This window comes from Mytilus californianus, unplaced genomic scaffold (genome assembly GCF_021869535.1).
Source record: "Mytilus californianus isolate M0D057914Y unplaced genomic scaffold, xbMytCali1.0.p SCAF_13, whole genome shotgun sequence".
Taxonomy (NCBI): domain Eukaryota; kingdom Metazoa; phylum Mollusca; class Bivalvia; order Mytilida; family Mytilidae; genus Mytilus; species Mytilus californianus.
Genome location: NW_026262615.1, coordinates 9,253,485 through 9,273,071, shown reverse-complemented (window position 1 = coordinate 9,273,071; position 19,587 = coordinate 9,253,485). Strand labels below are relative to the sequence as shown.

General features: G+C 32.0%; 2 protein-coding genes across 8 annotated transcripts in view; both read left to right on the top strand.

Moving 5' to 3' along the window:
* Positions 1 to 19,587, top strand: part of LOC127723129 (MFS-type transporter SLC18B1-like) — a 159,758-nt gene that overhangs the window by 44,974 nt on the left and 95,197 nt on the right. For 2 of the 4 annotated variants that reach the window (XM_052229625.1, XM_052229626.1), the window contains exon 14: positions 441 to 3,247. In XM_052229625.1, coding sequence (XP_052085585.1) covers positions 441 to 620 — 180 coding nt within the window. In that variant the 3' untranslated portion in view covers positions 621 to 3,247. Of the gene's footprint in view, positions 1 to 440; positions 3,248 to 19,587 lie in introns of those variants that run through there. The other 2 variants (XR_007991891.1, XR_007991892.1) reach the window with 2 other exon arrangements.
* Positions 11,810 to 19,587, top strand: part of LOC127723130 (MFS-type transporter SLC18B1-like) — a 102,541-nt gene continuing 94,763 nt past the window's right edge. For all 4 annotated transcript variants that reach the window (XM_052229631.1, XM_052229632.1, XM_052229630.1 and 1 more), the window contains exons 1-2: positions 11,810 to 12,044; positions 16,118 to 16,759. In XM_052229631.1, coding sequence (XP_052085591.1) covers positions 16,151 to 16,759 — 609 coding nt within the window. In that variant the 5' untranslated portion in view covers positions 11,810 to 12,044; positions 16,118 to 16,150. The remainder of the gene's footprint in view (positions 12,045 to 16,117; positions 16,760 to 19,587) is intronic.

The window sequence follows — 19,587 nt, the reverse complement described above, 5'->3', positions numbered from 1 at the left end:
GACAGAATTACAGGGCTTTATTGTCACAACTACAGGTCCCCTTACTGTTATTGTCATAGCTGTATGATACACGATGTTGTAGACAGAACTACAGGGCTTTTATGTCACAATTACAGGTCCCCTTACTGTTATTTTCATGGCTGTATGATACGAGATGTTATAGACAGTATTACATGGTTTTTATATCATAATTACAGGTTTCCTTACTGTTATTTTTATGGCTGTATGATACAAGATGTTGTATACAGAATTACAGGGCTTTTATATCATAATTACAGGTTTCCTTACTGTTATTTTCATGGCTGTATGATACGCAATGTTGTAGACAGTATTACGGGTCTTTCATATCACAATTACAGGTTCCCTTACTGTTATTTCCATGGCTGTATGATATGCGATGTTGTAGACAGTATTACAGGGCTTTTATATCATAATTACAGGTCCCCTTACTGTTATTTTCATGGCTGTATGATACTAGATGTTGTAGACAAAATTCCTGGAAGACTAACCCAATTATCAGTGAAACTACACCACTGCTTGCCGATAGTTTACAGGATTATGAACATGATGTGTTGTCAACTTATCCTCCACAAAAGCAAACTGCAGTAACAGTGACTTGAGGTTATGTCAATATCTGTGATAAATGTATTAAGTGCCATTTGTCTTTCTTCACAATTGTTTTTGGTTGACATTATTTGAGTTAGAGTTATTTCCCTTTGTAACCATCCTGCACAATATCCTTCATAAATCAAACACATTCAAACAGTTTTACTGACTAATACACTTAACAATTTTAACTTGTTTATGTCATACATAATTCATTTATGATCTTGTTAGGATTTCACCTTGACCTGCCTGATTCACAGGTTTTAATTTGGTTTCTAAAAAAAGAAAATTATAAACATCCAGCGATTAATAAAAATCAAATATCAATAAATCTTCAATGGTTGATAAACTACCATCTAGGGTGAAAAACCATTAACTTTCTTTTTATCTATATTTCTTTGGCAACATCAATGCTGTTTGGTTTATGATGGCATAACGTTCATCAAAATTCCATCTCAGTCAAGTAGTATTAGACGGCAAATTATCATACTGAAATATCAAATGATATATGATTAAAACTATACTAATTCTTTACATTAACTTTTTTGCAATTAGGTATTTTGTAATTGTATTTATTCAGTAATCATTTTAACAGATAACTCTTATGAATATTGTGTTATGACTATACTTTATTTTATTTGTATTGACAAAGGTCTAGTAATTCAGCATTATTTACCTATATACTTACGTGAAAAACTTCAGGACAGTTAATTTGTGATTCAGGAAAAGTTTAAATACAGCATTTTTGAATGCTAATATTGTTGATATTTGTTAAATGTATGTAAGAACGGAAATGTGATATCCGATATATGTAATACATTGTTATGCAAGTGTTAAAGTAAGATGATAAACTTTATATAAGACGGTTGTGATCAGGCTTTATATATTCTAATCATGGTAATATATATATGTAGTTAAGACATGCAATCTAGTTTTTAAATGAAGATATATAATATGTTATTGAGATGGGTGTCAAATAAATTGTTAAGAAAAATCAAAACAATTAAAAGAGGAATAAAAACCACACTTCAAAATATTGTTTTCACATTGAAAATTCAGGTCAAGACGTCAATGTTAACGTTTTTATCTTTTGTAGTTTCATGAAAAAGAAAGTTTTATTATTATCACGTTATATTTGCCATGTTGAGGTTGCTGTTAATTCTCTCATTTAAAAGTTCTTCTTTCTATTGAAAACAATAATTGTTCAGCTTGACAGCAAACCTGGATCTATATGTAGGTAGGACTTCTTTGGTCGTCTGCATCAAATTTTGTTATCTGAAAAAAGAAAAAAATGCTTGTCACAATTTAACTTAAATGCTCAAAAATATATTAGTTTTTAGGGCATCCAATTGTACAACTTTGAAAATGAGATGATAGAATTCAACCAAATATGTACAGATTTTGTACAGGATTTCGAATAAGGCAGACGTTTTTTTGTTTTTTTTTATGATTTGGGCTATCTTATTTTAAAATATGTCCGGCTATATCTTTGCCATTTCTGCTTGATGTTACATCTTCCTGGAAATACTCTCTAATTTTATCTTTAATGCGTTTTTTTCAATGAAGTTCAATCAAAATTTGTTACCTACAATAAAGATTCAAATGACAATTAGTGTTTTAATTTGATATTTTAATTTAGGAAAATCTATAAATATCTTTTACTGACTGCAGTAAATTATAAATAATATGAAAAAAAATGCCTTCCCAATTAAATAAAGAGTTATTTTCATTTATTTGCTTTTTACAAGATTTTGGAATGACAATTAATTTGTATGTTAATAAGAAAGAATATGTATATCATAAAAGGAGCATTACAAGTCTTGTGTTATTTCTATGTTGGTCTCTACTAACTATGTACATTCAAAGGAAGGCCAGTGTATATTTCTGGTTTGGGATTTATTAACAGTGGACCAAGGGAGTGACTTGTTTATTGCTATGTTGGGGACTATTTAGATGTACCTAACAGGTATGTTACTTTTTCGCCTGCCAGTATATAGCAGTATTATCTATATAAAAAAAACAGGGCTCTTTCTACAACTGTAGCATTATTTTATGTTTCTGGCCGACTACAGGAGAGTTACATTTTAATTACGGAAAAACTACAGCATTAAGGAGTTGATGATTGTGATAACTTTGTTCAGGGATATATATAGCATACTTTGAATTTGACCCTTACCAGGAAGCTGCAGAACTTAGGCCCGGAATGATAAAGCTTTGTATAGCATATAGAATTTTACAGGTATGTTTTAATGTACTGTTTCTAAAAATATGTTTAACAGATGACCAGGGTGATTCTGTAAATTATCGAAACCCTAATTAGTATTAGGCTATATCAAGTGAAAAAAACATCAATTTAAGGTTTATTATAAAGTGTATTGATATGTTTTTTTAACATCACAGACCGTATCAATCCTCAACCAATATAATCCTTTGAGCAGATTTCCTCGGATTATATTGGTGTATTGGGTTGCTATAGTTGTGATATTGAAAAAGCCAAATAATATTCTCTATTTGTATATTGGTTAATGATATTCTCTATTTGTATATTGGTTAATGATATTCTCTATTTGTATATTGGTAAATGATATTGATTACGTTTATATCTTTGTAAGTTATTTACTAATTAAATATTTTTTTTAAATATCGTTGTATTTATTTGTTTTAGCAAATATAGAGGATGCTTCCTCTGTGAGACATGTATATTTTTGCAGATATTAAACAACTGAACTAGACCTCAGGCTATAAGTAGTCTAGCGGCAAGCCTCGCATACTTATATTGAGGACGATGAAGAACTTTCTTACACCCATTAATTTCACATGAAAACTATCTGTATTATTTAGAGAATACAAAACATGCATTATTCCTCATACCAAAAATATATGCTTTATATGTTGACAAGACAGCAATCCAGCAACACAAACATGAACAAATCATATAAAAATTAGAAATGGTCTTCAAAGTAGGTTCTATTCACCAAGCTCGGTATATCACATTCCAAGACAAATTGTGTGATTAAGCTTAAAAGAGACCAGAAATGAATTTGTAGGAAAAAGACATCAAGATGTAACAATGTACCCTTTACCTCATTTTCATGGTACTTTGGAATTTTGTATAATTTAAGCTTATTTGTCACGTTGGGAAGGTATGCTATATTATCACCTTTGTTGATTTTCGTCTGTCTTGCAATTCTTATTGTTGTTAAGTATTGTGTTTTATTTATACATCAGGGCTTTCCTTTTTCAGTATCAGTCGGGTAAACCATTTTTAGAAAACTACTAAAGTATCGTTTTTGATGAAATTTGGTTATTCATATTTTATAACTTTGATATGTGAGTATGAAAATTGAGTATTTCCCTCTGGTTTGTAATGGTGTTCGTACGAACTTATATTTATATATATAAATATAGATGACTATTCTATCGTCTCGTTTGTCATAGATTCTGGTACTGAGAAGACTGTGTATGTCAAAATCGAGGTATAAGTCTAAAAATGAGGCGGATGAAGCCGTGTCTGTTGTTTCTTTAATTTCTAGTTCTGGGGGACATATTAATGGAACCCAATAAGAAAAGTTCGGATTGTTAATGGAAAGAACATCATCAATATATCTGAAAGTGAAATTAAATAACCTGGTTTGATTTGTCTCCGTTTTGTTCAATACATTAGATATCCTCAATGTGAGGTCTTGAAAAAAAAAGACGTTTTCCTCGTTTATTTGTCTCCGAATGAATTATGTCCATATTTTGTCACGTCGAACCTGTGAACACTATACAGTTTTATACCTTTAAGTGACTCTCAGTTTGTATGAGCAATGAGTATAAACTCAATTACTGACAGGAGATCCCGTACTCTTCACCATCGCTTATACGAGCCACGTATTCAGGAGACAACTGATATTAAAACATTTCCGTTATAATTTACCTGTAAATTGCGGCAAAAGCGGTATTTGTATTTGGCGCAAATAAAAGACAACCCTGTGGCACAAACGAATACTGCATTAATTAAAAATTGGCGCAAATGCAATGCGCTCATTCACAACAATGCATAGGAAAACTATAACGCGTAATTTCATGGCTGCAGCAAAAAAATGTAATTTTTTCAGAATTGAAAGCTTCTTTTTATAAATATATAGGTTTGCAAAATTGTTGATCCTGTGCACATCTTTAGTATAAAACTCTTCCGCGTTTTATACAAATTGATCTTCGGTCGACGCTTCTACAACCCATTAAAAATTTTAAATTCTTAATAACAATATCCCCTTGTGTAAGACATAAAATCCCCCCCCCCCCCCCCGGTCTACGCATGAATTATAGTTTCCATCGTTACCACCTATTTCACTACAATTCAAACTGCAGTTCCGTTTAAATTATTAATCGCATTTCATTTTAAAGTGGTATTGAGAAAATCCCCTTGCTTGATCCTGTTAATCCAGAAGCACGTTGATAAAATAAAAAAAGCCATGCAAAAAGTTTTTGAGATATTTTTTATCACGCAAATAACCTTGCTGTTAAGGATCACTGAATAGATTGGTGTGGCATGTACGCGGACTTCGATCTAGTTTGGCACCTCACGAGTACATACAGTGCAGGGAGTTAAGCATTCGTCACTTGTGATTTTTCGCTATTAATTTCATACAAAAACCACATTGTCTTCAAAACATTGTCTGGTCCGATTTAATTAAATTTGATACCATGTGAAAGAGAATTATCACAAGCTCATTTGCCTATTTCTTTTCATTTCCTTAAAAACACTTTCATTTTGTAATTTTATGGTGATTTAATCACAAGATCTGCATATTGTCTGGACATTTGCTATATACTTGTATATCTGAAATTATATGAATTATCACAACATTTACCATAATCGAATCTTGTAATTGGTGACCTCCTCACACGGTTGGGTTTTAATGTGTTGTTGTGTTGCTGTCTGGATGAATATCCCATCTATCCTGTATATATATATATATATATATTAGCATCAAACTATTTATTATTTTTTACGCACGAAGGACAAACATTTAAAAAATAGTAACTATAAATCAAATGCGTATGGTAAAATTCTTATAACATATGTTTTTTTTCCTTCTCCCTGATCAAAATATTTCTTCTTCAAAAATACATCTAATCAAACCCCTTCCCTTTTTGGAGCTACATGTATGGTTAATGCATAGACTTTTTAAAAGTTCCATTCCTAATGTTACCTACTTCTACTTTGTAGTGACAACCTTCAACACGTTGAAGTTTATGTCCCTTCTACTGCGCATTGCTTTGTTCGGCGAATCCCCTTTCAAAATCCTGAATCCGCATGTTGCCAACTTATGAAAGGGACAAGAAAAAAATTCTTAAAAGTAAGAGCCATCTTTCATTTTTATTTTTTAATCTCAATATTTTCAGGCCATAAGACCAAAAAGTGTGTTGTGGGGCAAACACATAATTTTTTTTAATGTATTTATTGAGAAAATGTTTTTTTCTGCATTTCTTTTAATTTAAAAAGTAAAATCTGGTAATGATCATGATATTACAAGAAACATTTCTTTGCTAAAGTTTGCTTCTTAATTACACAGTGAAATTATGTGTGTCCGATTTTTCGGTCATTATTTCCTTAGAGTTGTGACTGTGGATTCACAGGTGTGCGAATTTGTTGCCCTCCGATCACCTGAATTTTGCCGAAGGTGGAGTTCTAAATGGATTATTACTTGGTAATTGTTTTTACAACTAAAAAAATTCTGACATATTATTTTAACCATGACCAGAACTTAAAATTTTTTACAGAAACACTGGGCAATACTATAGTATTCAATCAGGAAAGCAAAAATAGTCATTTAACATGCAATTTACAATTAAAAATCTTTATTCAAGCTGTCGGCCATGTTCATTCTCTTCAATATAAAGACAGACACCTGTCCATGGCTACAGTTTATAAACTTGTCCATCTTTAGAGAATAATTGTTCCAAGCACATGAATTACTTTCCTATGACATACTGGATTTGTGTATATCAGTTGTTTTTTCCATATTTTCACCCACTTTGATGCAATTTACAATTAAAAATCACTATTCGAGTTTTCCGGTACAGGATCCTCACGGTTCCTCTTCACCAGACTCATATATTGAATTGTTATCTCTATTATTTCTGTTGCTGCTTCCAGTTATTTCAGCTCGATAATCAGAATAAAAGATTTCTTCGCATTCCCAGTAATTATCTTATATAACTTGGTCTGATTTGTTCTCAATAATTTTGAAGATTTTGGTGTCGTCCGCAAATAAGTAGGCATCAGATGTGACGCAGTCAGGCAAGTCGTTTATGCATAGAACAAATAACAGGGGGCCTAGTACTGAGCATTGGGGTATTCCCGATGTTACATCTTTCCACTCTGATGTTTCCCCATTCACTGAAACTCGTTGTTTTCTATCAGACAGAAAATTAGTTATCCAGTCTTGGATTGGATTTATTATCCCAAATTTCTCACTTTTCTTTACGAGTCGCCTGTGTGGTACTTTATCGAAGGCTTTCATGAAATCTGTGTATATGCAACCTCATGGCCATTGTCTATAGCTTCTGTCCATTTATCTATTACCTCTAATAGTTGTAGTGTTGTCGGTCTCCCAGAAATAAAACCGTATTGCTTGTTTGAAAATAATTTATTTTCTTTCATATAGCTAATTATATGTTCTCTTATAATTTTCTCCAAATAACTGATGTGAGACTAACTGGTCTATAATTTTTCGCTTGTGATTTATTCCCTTTTTTGAAGATTGCACTCACTAGGGCGTTTTTCCAATCCTTTGGGACTACTTTTTGTGCTAATGATTGGCTAAAAATGATGCCTAGTGGTTCAGCTATACCTTCGTTGACTTCAAACAACAGTCTGAGGTGTAGGTTATCTGGGCCTGGAGATTTATCGGTTGTATTTTCTGGAGGTGTTTCAACACTAATTGCCAATGTTTAATTCCTCTATTTTCTTTTATTGAAATATGTTTAGGTTCTGGAATATTGCCTTGCGGTTCATTTGTAAAAACGCTAGTAAAATACTCTGATAATATTTCAGCTTTTTGTTTGTTACCATCCGTTTTTTCAGATTTTACATCTTCTGAGTCAACATGTAGTTCACCTATACCTTCTCTTGTCTTGGATTTGGATTTTATGTAACTCCATATGGCTTTTGGATTTGTCTTGGCATTATCAGATAATCCTTTTTCAAATGCTTTCTTTTGTTTATTGGTTGATATTTTGGCCTGATTTCTGACTTTATTGTATTCGGCTCTTGTTTCTGGATCTTGTTTGGTTATATTTTTTTTAGATAACATATTTTTCCTTCTAATTAACTCTCTTGTTTTTTTGTCTATTGGGAATACATTTTTCTTTTTTCCTATTTGTGTCATTGTTTTCGTTGGTTCAAATCTGTGTTCTAATTTTTTATAAATGGATAAAAAGTTATTCCAATTATTATCAATGGAAATTTCAGCATTGAGCTTATCTTGCCAGTCTATTTTATTAAGCTCTTGAATAAAATATTTGTAATTTCAATGATTGTACAGTTTAGCTATTCTTGGTGTTCTTTTCATATTTACATAACAGTTGAAATCAAAGGAAAGGACGCAGTGATCGCTTTTACCAAGCGGGCTCATGTACTCTAAGTTGGAAATCATCTCTTCTTCGTTTGTAAATACTAAATCTAGGGTATGGGGGGTATCAGCTTCTCTCCATCGTGTTGGTTTTGTAGTGTGTTGATACAGAAAATTGTCTTGTAGTGCTTCCAGAAATTTATTTTCAATGCTATTTTGACTTACCCCTTTTGTGTTCCATGTTTCCCAATTGATTTCAGGATAATTAAAATCTCCCATAATGAGTATGTGGGAGTATTCCATATCTGTTGCCTCTGACATTAAGTTTACTAGTTTATCGTTGTATTCCTTGGAACTGTTGGATGGGGTTCTATATATCAGACCTACTAAAAGTTTATCATTTTGATTAAGCTTTACTTTGATAAATATATTTTCTTGAAACTCGGTCTTCATCGTAATTAATGTAGCATCTAGGTTGGAGTCTACATACATTATAAGGCCTCTTCTTTCATCTGATTTTATGTTTTTCTCAAATATTTTGTAATTTCCTACCTCTGGTAATGAGTATTCCGCTGTTGATGGTTTAAATCTGTTAGTTTTTTGTTTTACTTCTGTTATATCTATTATGTTTGGTTTGTTGTCTCTTGTTCGAACGATCAATTTCGACAATTTGTTGAATAGCTGATCTGCATTAGTATAAAAACAGGTAAATTTGGGTAGAACTGCAAAATAATTTACATTAGTGCCGTTAAAAACTTTTCCCTTCTTTTGTACATTTTTATTTACATTATTTGTCCCTCTTCTTATTTTCTTATTTTGACTATCTTCCTCGCCCATGGCGGTCCCCGCACTTTGAACAGGAAGTCCCCCGAATTGCTCTCTTGATATTTCTTTGCCTCAGCCCACAGTCTCTTTTCTTCTTCTCTTTCACTTTTGGTGAGGTCATTGCTTACATTTACTTTTTGGTATTTAGGATATGTTCTAATATAGTGCATATTTTAAATAAGGTTAATTTCGAGTCTATACTCTTCAAATGGAATACTAGAGGTCTGCTAGTTTTTTCTTTATCATATTTCCCTAGTCTCTGTGTTTTCTTGATGTTTTCAATATCCAATGTTATTTTGGCATCTTTAAAAAGTTAGACTATATTCTCTACATCATGATCTAATCTTTCTTGTTTTTCCTCAGACTCATTTTCTGTTATACCAAATATGATTAGATTATTCTCCCTTGTTTTCCTTTCGTTTATTTCCTCTAGTACTGGGGTTACTGTTCCCTGTTTTGGAGGCACTCCCCCTTCAATATCCTCGTTTACATTATTAGCTGCTGCCCCTCCATTCAAGACTTCCTCTTTAGCTATTTCTCCTACTCTTTCCTCATCACATTTATGTTTTGTTATTTCCTGGTTTACTATTTCTCTTACCTCTTCTTTGTTGCATTTCTTTTCTATGGCGCTTTCTATATTACTAATCCTTTGCTCATAGTTGTCCATGATCTCTGGGCATCTCTCTTCAATTTTCAGGTCAGTAACTATGTGTTCCTCTACTATCTGTCTACATGGGGCGCAGAACCACATTGTGTCTGAATTGCTTAGTATGTCGTATTCTGCTTTTGTTTTATGTAAGCATTTGATGCAAAAATGGTCTTTACATCTTTGACATTCAAGGAGTTTAGCGTCTTCATTTTTATAGATCTTTTGACATATTTAACATTCCCATGGGTCGTCTTTTTTTGATCACTTGTTGCATTTGAGGTTGATCTATTTCTTCTTGTTGCCATTTCTAATCGCTTATTTGCTTTAATAATTTTAAGATAGGGCTTCCCTATCATTTATTTGGAAAATTATATATTTGTTTATTTCAGATAATAGAGCTTCCCTAAAAATGAAAAATTAATAGTTTTGTATTTACATGATTTACTAGTAGTTCTATTTAGAGCTTCCCCAAAAGAAAAAGTTGCTCTAGATGATGATATAAATTTGTAAAGTTGATTTTATGATAGAGCTTCTCTATCTATATCTTTCTTGGCTTATCCCTTTTTTTTCCTTTTTTTTTATCTGTTATATGTTTTTAATTAGGGCTTCCCTAAGGAATTGATCGTCTAGTTATATAATCTTCTCTACTCTCTCTTCTATTCGATAGGTCGAATAGGGCTTCCCTATCCGACCTATTTAATTTACTTAATATTTTTATAATAGATAGAGCTTCTCTATCTAATTTATCGTTTTGACCCCTGTTATTTTTTTTTTGTATTTTTTTATTTTTATTTTTTTTGTTCTATACTTGTTGTTTTTTTTATCTTTTCATCTAGAATTAAGGCTTCCTTAATTTTAGTGTATAGATTCTTAGTTTTGAATCCACTATGTTAAACAAGGCTTCCTTATTTAACTACTCTGCTTGCTTTATATTGACTTTTCTAGTATTTTTGATCAGCATCCTTGTTCGGACAGCTCAAGTGCTATATATTTCAACATCCACAATTTTGTGACGGCTCTTATTGGATGTAGCCTGTCTGATGTGAGATTGTAATTTTTCCTATATTTTACTTTGGCGTCTTTTTTGGTTTTGTTGGATAGGATGAAATCTTGTGAAATTCTCGGAGTTTTATATAGCCGATTTATCAGTTTTAAATGATCGTTGAAGTAGTCGATTTGTTCACTGACTTCTTTGTCGATGTTTGTGGCTAATTGTACTTTTCTGTGTCCTTTGATAGATTTTTTTACCATGGATATAACTTCTTTTTACTGGTCAGGTTTGGGTTTATTATTTCTTTGGGTTTGTTTGCTCTAGTTATTGAATAGTAGGGGCACTCTATGAATAACACTGTATAGTAGCTGATGGTTTTGTTAATAAAATTTGTTCTTTGAGGTCCCTGTATTGAGTTAGGGTTTCTTCAATATTTTGGTAAGGAAACTTTCTGCACTGTAAGGTTTTGTGTAATTTTTACGTTATTTCACATGTACCTAACCATATAAGGATTATAGGGTGATCAAAGTCTTTAATGGTGTCTATGAGTGCTTTTATATGGCTTGTACTATCAAAGTTTTGTATATATGTTGAATTAAGGTTTGGACAATATGTATATTGTGTTTTTTTATGTCGATGTGTACAGATTACCAACAAAAAACGGATTTATTTCTGAATTTTCTTAGCTCTATCTTTCACAACTTGTTGTAACCGATCAAATACTAGTATATCAATGGGGTGCAGTTTTACCGAGGAAATATAGCAATAGGTAGTAACTGACCAATTGTGATATATCAATGGGGTGCAGTTTTACTGAGGAAATATAGCAATAGGTAGTAACTGACCAATTGTGATATATCAATGGGGTGCAGTTTTACCGAGGAAATATAGCAATAGGTAGTAACTGACCAATTGTGATATATCAATGGGTCATAATTTTTCAGTTTGTTGTGCAACGAACTTCACTGAATTTCCCAAACTCTTTGTTATTACAATTTCCACATCTGCTGAAACTTATTGAGCTAATAAATATATGAATGGGTTAAGATTTCGCTGTGAAATATATGTATAGGTAGGGATTTCACAATTATTCAATATATTAATGGGAGGTGTTTCTTAAATCCCAGCTGCACGACTGTACCCAAAATCCCATGTTGAGACCCCTCCGCGGTTATCCAACACATCGGAAAAATATTTTTATATGATGGGATATAAACATCATGGTTTACGTTGCTTCGTTCCCCATTATTAACAGTCTCTTCCTAAATATAACTTATGCATTTAATACATGGAATTTTAATCGTAATTCACCTTGTTTGCCTTGGATTTACATGATTTAAGAATCTGATTGCCAAATGTTCAAACGAAAATTGCACAGTGTATATAGGGATATTAATAAAGTGTTGTATAAGTAAGTACATTTGTACCATCTCCTCAATTTAGACAGACTTATCCATAACGATTATAAATGATATCTGGGACGTCCGAAAGAATATACTCGATCTGAACATGAATGAAGTATTTGCCCCTGGACGTTAGGCTACAAACAAAATCAATCAACCTACATACTGACATAATATATCAACAGTATACTATTCCAAGAAGAGAACTTCTCATACTTTTCATTATAAAGTATATGAATCAGTCATGTGTGTATTGGATGATGCCGTTTAATAGTTTTGTTTAAAATACAAACCATCACGAACTACTGACTTAAGTGACGGATCATTATTATGGATACAGAGAGGAAATGATGGCACTCTGAATTGATGTGGACAAAATTTTGTAGTCATTGCATGTGTTCCAATATTGCTGTCATCTTTATTATACAATCTGTCCTGACATAAAAATATTACTGATTTACTATGCGACTATAAGATTTACATAATAAAGTGCAAATATAGTCAGTTTTGGTTGATGCGGACAAATATTTTGTTATACGAGTCAGTCTGAGGTATGAAAACTACTGATTTTGTTGATGATTCAATATTTTGAATAAAAAGAGGACATGCTGGCACTCTAAATTGATTGGAACAAAATTTTGTAGTCATTGTGTTCTAATATTGCTGTCATTTGTGTTATACAATCCATCCTGACATAAAAACATAACTGATTGACTATGCAGCTATATAGATTTACATAATAAAGTGCAAATATGGTCATCATTGTCATGATGGCCAGTTTTGGTTGATGAGGACAAATAATTTTTGTATACGAGTCAGTCTGAGGTATGAAAACTACTGAAATTTGTTTATAATTCAATATTTTGAATAAACAGAGGACATGCTGGCACTCTAAATTGATGCGAACAAAATTTTGGTTGATGCCGACAGATAATTTTGTTATATGAGTCAGTCTGAGGTATAAAAACTACTGATATTTGTTTATGATTCAATGTTTTGAATAAAAAGAGGACATGCTGGCACTCTAAATTGATGGGAACAAAATGTTGTAGTCATTGTGTTCCAATATTGCTATCATTTGTATTATACAATCCATCCTTACATGAAAATATTACTGATTTACTATGCGACTATAAGATTTTCATAATAAAGTGCAAGTATGGTCTGTTTTGGTTGATGCGGACAAATAATTTTGTTATACGAGTCAGTCTGAGGTATGAAAACTACTGAAATTTGTTTACGATTCAATATTTTGAATAAAAAGAGGACATGCTGGCACTCTAAATTGATGCGAACAAAATTTTGTAGTCATTGTGTTCCAATATTGCTATCATTTGTATTATACAATCCATCCTTACATGAACATATTACTGATTTACTATGCGACTATAAGATTTTCATAATAAAGTGCAAATATGGTCTGTTTTGGTTGATGCGGACAAATAATTTTGTTATACGAGTCAGTCTGAGGTATGAAAACTACTGAAATTTGTTTACGATTCAATATTTTGAATAAATAGAGGACATGCTGGCACTCTAAATTGATGCGAACAAAATTTTGTAGTCATTGTGTTCCAATATTGCTATAATTTGTATAATCAATCCATCCTTACATGAAAATATTACTGATTTACTATGCAGCTATATAGATTTACTGGATAAAGTGCAAATATGGTCAGTTTTGGTTAATGAGATCAAATAATTTTGTTTTAGAGTCATTCTGAGTCAGCCAGTCTGAGATGTGAAAACTGTTGAATTTTTGTGATGATTAAATTATTTGAATAAAAGAAAGACATGCTTGAAATGTTTATTTGTGAAGAAAAAGAAATTTAATTAAAGAGGTGTAATAACATTATTAATTAACTGTAATCGTCAATATATCAATCGAAAATGACCAGTTGGTCATTTAATTTTGATGTACATTATCATTTGATATTTAAGGTCAGTGTATCCAGGATACGATGACAATCTGCATTAAACGTGCGTTTATTTTTGACGAAAATAGAAGACCTCTTTATTTCACGTTAACGTGCGATTACTTTTTATGTCTACTGAAATTTCGGAGTTAACGCACAGTTAACGCGGCGTTTACATGAAGTGCACGCGAGTAAACGCCGCATTAACTTTTTCCGCCCGTCTACATGTAATGCTTGGTCTGCTCCCAACTGTAAGGTATGGGGAAAATCTGGATTCAGAATATTTATTTTTTGGAAAAAACCATAACCCCCCCCCCCTTTTTGAAGTTAAATTGTCCTTCCCTAAATGACCAATCAACATTTATATGGTAGATGTCAAATGAAGATCCAATGGTTAATAACATAATGATAAAATTAATAGATAGTTTATTAAAGACTAGAAGAGCAATATTAAGTAATAAAACATGAGTAGCCCCAGCTCTTCTTTTAATAATACAATGGTACTGATTGTGTTCACTCACTCATTATCTTTAAGAAAACACTGTGTTTGTTCTATTCTTTTTCCTATATAGTATTAGTTTTATTGTTACATGTATGTATTGTAATTTGAAATAGTTCAATAAAAAAAATCACATCAATTATTTGAACACTTTAATTGAAACTGTAATTGCCCTAAAATTAAGAATTATGGCTTATTTTCATGTTTTTGCCTATTATATCAAAAACTGTATTAAATACATGTAGATAGAAGCTGCCAGTGGCAAAATTATCAGCAAAACAAGATCTGCATAAATACCTTTATAACAGAAAGGCTTATAGATTACTCATTGAGGAGTTATTTAAATGATAATTTTTATCCTTTTTTTGCATTTGAGTCAAATATATAGTAGACAGAAAGAAACTGTGAACAGAAAAAATGATCTGACATACAAGATCAATGATAACATTAATTTAGTCATGAATTATATTCTAGTTTATAAAGTTGGAGAGTGGTCATTGTTCAGTATAAACATAGATCCAGGTAAACATCACAGTAAAATAAAATAAAATGCCAGTGAGACAATTCTCCGCCTACTATCATGACTAAAGATCACTGTACAGCCTTCAACAAAACAAAATGAACAAAACTCATTCTGCATAGAAAGCTACAAAACTAGGTTCGACAAATGTAAAACAATTCAAATGAGAAAACCAATAACCTGATACATTTTATGTACAATACAATATCTAAAAGAACAAATATGATGCCAAAACCTCCCCCTTACCTGTGGTGGAACAGCACAATTAACATAAGAACAAACTATTAAAATCAGTTGAAACGGTAGCTCTTTAAAGCCTCTTTTTTTATTGATGAAAAGCCTTAATTTAATTACTTCAATATTGTATGTGTAAATCATTTCTGAAATAAATGTCAAGAAAGCTATTTAAAAAGGGTTTACAGGTATAGAACCCATCTTATGATGTCAGTTGTATGAAATCCAACATAGTCAAATTAAAAATAAATCTTCGTGCATTTATTATTGCGATTGTTTAACAATCAACAAATATGGGAGATGACTCAATATTGCAATTTCAGGAAATGCTGTAAACAACAATTTCAAGTAAAGCTATCAGAATATAAATACAAGTTTTAATTTTTTGAAAAACCTACATCTGGTCGCAACTTGTTCAATAATTAAAACATTGCAAACATTTCTGAATAAATAGTAGTGTTTTTTATTGTTGAAGATCAACAGTTTTTATCTTAACTAACTGAACTAAAATTGAGAATGGAAATGAGGAATGTGTCAAAGAGACAACAACTCGACCATGGAGCAGTATACATTATTGTTTAGGGCCCTCCTGAAGCCCATTTCCGGGTGCAGAATTTTCTTGCTGCGTTGAAGACCCAATGGTATCCCCGGGCTGTTTTTCTGCTCTTTGGTTGGATTGTTGTCTCTTTGACACATTCCCCGTTTCCATTCTCATTTCTATGGGAGTTATTAGGTACTTAATTTTATTTTCATGATGTATCATACCAACCTTTAACTCAACCAATTATTAATAAACATAAAAACCTACATATATTTTTGAGTTTGTGAGTGAGTATACTTATTTAGTTTATACCTCAAACACTCCTTCCAAACAAATCATTATAACCATAAAGCTATCTATTTTCTTTTAAGTGGAAAAAGAATGAATAAAAGAAAGATGACATAATGCAGAAGAATGGAGAAAATGTTAACCAAAGAGAAGAGCAAGATGTTTCAGTTCAGTATGACTTTTCTATTAAATTTTCAAACAACTCGAAAAGTCAAAACTTATTAGTTAACACAAAAGCATTACACAGTGAGGATGAAACTATAAAATCAGAAAGGGATTCTCGTTTATTAAATGGGAGTAAAAAGACAGGGAATTATGGTGCAGTAAGTACTGGGGAATCACTGCGAACAACTCATCCAAGTAACTGTTATGGTGAGGGATTTATTGACCAAGTGGTAAATCAGGACAACACATTTTTTGAGCCAGTGAAACGTCAGGACAAATTTACAGATGGCAGAAATGTGAACCCAACAGGAAAAGAAATTCAGAATGTCATTGTTGAGACATCGTTAATTTCATCTAACTCTGTTGATGAAGGATTGGAAAACAAAATTCAGGGATCTTGTGATGATCAGGGTGATATTGAGTCTACAGAATTATCAACTTCTACATTTTCATTCCGTGCCTTAAGCAGCCGACATAAACTGATCCTTATAAGTATATCCTTGTGCAGTTTTCTGAGCTACCTGTGTTTGTCGTTGATAGCACCATTCTTTCCTAGTGAGGTAAGATAATTATTTCACCTTTGTTAAGTATAAAAAGTAAAATCACAAAAATACTGAACTCCAAGGAAAATTCGAAAAGGAAAGTCCCCAATCAAATGGCAAAATCAAAAGTTCAAACACATCAAACGAATGGATAACAACTCTCATATTCCTGACTTGGTACAGGCATTTTCTTAAGTAGAAAATGGTGGATTGAACCTGGTTTTATAGCCAGCTAAACCTCTCACCTGTATGACAGTCGTATGTGTATGTGTTTTTGTTGCATTTGTACTATACATTTCTAAAAAAGATAAAAGAAGCGCTTTCCAAGGTCCCCCGTTGATGTAAATTATTGTATCTGTTCAAAGGGGAATTACTCGATAAAATAAATCATCTTTCAAACCTTTTAATAGATATTTTACAAAAACATAGGTACTTGGGGACAGGACAATTTTCTGTAGTCCTCCCCTTTTTTTTCAAAATCCGTTATTGTTTTGGTTTTCTCTTAATTTCAACTATTTACACGTTTTTTTCTGTATTATATGAACATGAATATACTAGAAATAACTTGTATTTGCTATTTACTATCAATTCCAAGTTCACTATCCACAGCAGTCACTGATATATTATATAGAGGATCATATATATTATGGCATATAATTGTAATTTAATATTCAATATCCAACTGGCAGCTAGAAGCTGGTTCGATATTCAAAATTTCTCAGTAAAAATGAATAAAATGGTTTTTTTTTTAAATTCTTAAAATCATAACCATATTAAAAAACAGTAGATGTGAGGAAGAAAAAGGTGATAGAAATCTGTTTGTGACCCCACCATAAATATCTGCATCAACATCAAATATTTTCTGGACAGCCGTGTTAAGATAATAAATTTTTACCCTGAATATAGAAATAAGAAGATGTGGTATGATTGTCAATGAGACAACTCTCAACCAGAGACCAAATGACATAGAAATTAACAACTATAGGTCACTGTTCAAAATTACAACTAACATGACTGAAGGTCATTATAAAAAGTTTGATGGAGAAGTGATCATGTGTTGTTTTTATCATAATCCCATGCATGACATGGTCTATAGATATGATTAACTATAATTATGTCTTTAGTTTTGGACAAGTTTTATCTTTGTTTGTTTTCATATATCTAAATTGGTTTATATTCATTATGTAATGCAATGAAATTATCTGTAACAATTTGATGAAGTAATTTGAAAATAATATTTTTTTTAATATATATTCAAGGAACATTGGATCTAGCTGTCATCACAGACAACATTTGTACCATGTCACAACAATGGCCCAACGTATATACATTCATTGACCCAACGTTGGCCCAATTTATAAGTGCAAAGTGGCCCTATGTTGACCCAACGTGATGGCTAAACGTTGGCACAACTTTGTAAGTGCTTACACAATACATAGGTCCAACATTGGCCCAATGATGGAATAATACACCGATGTTGAACAAATGTTGGGCAAAAGTAGTAATACAAACTTTAAACAAACGTTGGCACTCCGTTGTTTCAATTTGTAAACTTTTCGATCCATATGAAGGATGCTAAAATCCCTTCCAAGCAACAACTGAAATAATTCCTGGTTTTTACATCAGTTCAAAATTGCGAAAGTATTAGTTCTTTAGAATGTTGCAAATATTGCGTTTTACAGATCTACTGTTGTTATAGCATATTGTTTTTCTTACATACTACCCTGAAATTTTGGTATTTTGCCACTTTCTCTCTATCTTCCTGAACATGCATGAAATATTTGCCACTGGGCGTTTAAACAACCAACAATCAATCAATCTTTCTCTCCGGGATTTTTACTTTTGAATTTTACCCGTATTTGAATGAATTCAATCAACATATCCATGTTACCTGTTTTTCTTAAATAATGTATATATAAAGGTATGAATACAAACAAATCTAAATTGAAAACAACGTTCAAACCTATGATTGCGTTGGATAAAAACTGCAATTTTTATACGTGTGCATGCAAAACAAATTTCTTGGTAGAGGGGTCTAAATACAGCACAAACAACATTTTCCAAAAGACAAAAAAAGTAAAAAATAGATATAGGAAGATGTGGTATGAGTGCCAATGAGACAACTCTCCATTTATCCAAGTTACAATATATAAAAGTAAACCATTATAGGTCAAGGTACGGCCTTCAACACGGAGCATTGGCTTTAACAAAACGCATTTGACTAGCAGGTCGAACAACGAATGTTCTTAACCCCTGCTAACTGCCATGGCGATTGCCAAATAAACGGATCACCAGATGTAACAAATGGATTTTAATTATTAATTTAATACCAAACAGAAAACAATAAACTTGCGGAAGAGATGGTATACCGCAAGCATGAGGTGCCAAAATTTGTACACCATATCCGGATTTCGACAATTAATGTCTCTTCAGTGATGTTAGGAATCGAAACGGTATTTGAAAGGCCATATAATTTACCTCAATTTGGGATTGATTCTTGAATTTTGAAGAGTCGAAATAGGATGAACGGATCATATAAACCCGAAGGCAAATATAATACAAGCCCAAACGAAAAAATATAAACAAGTCTAAATTGAAAACAACGTTCAAACCTATGATTGCGTTGGATAAAAACCGCAATTTTTATACGTGTGCATGCGAAACAAATTTCTTGGTAGAGGGGTCAAAATACAGCACAAACAACATTTTCCAAAAGACCAAAAAAGTGAGAAAAAAAGTATATTTTAACAAAACGCATTTGACTAGCAGGTCGAACAACGGATGTTCTTAAACCCTGCTGACTGCCATGGCGAAATATTAAAATTTTTAATACTTTGCTGGTTATC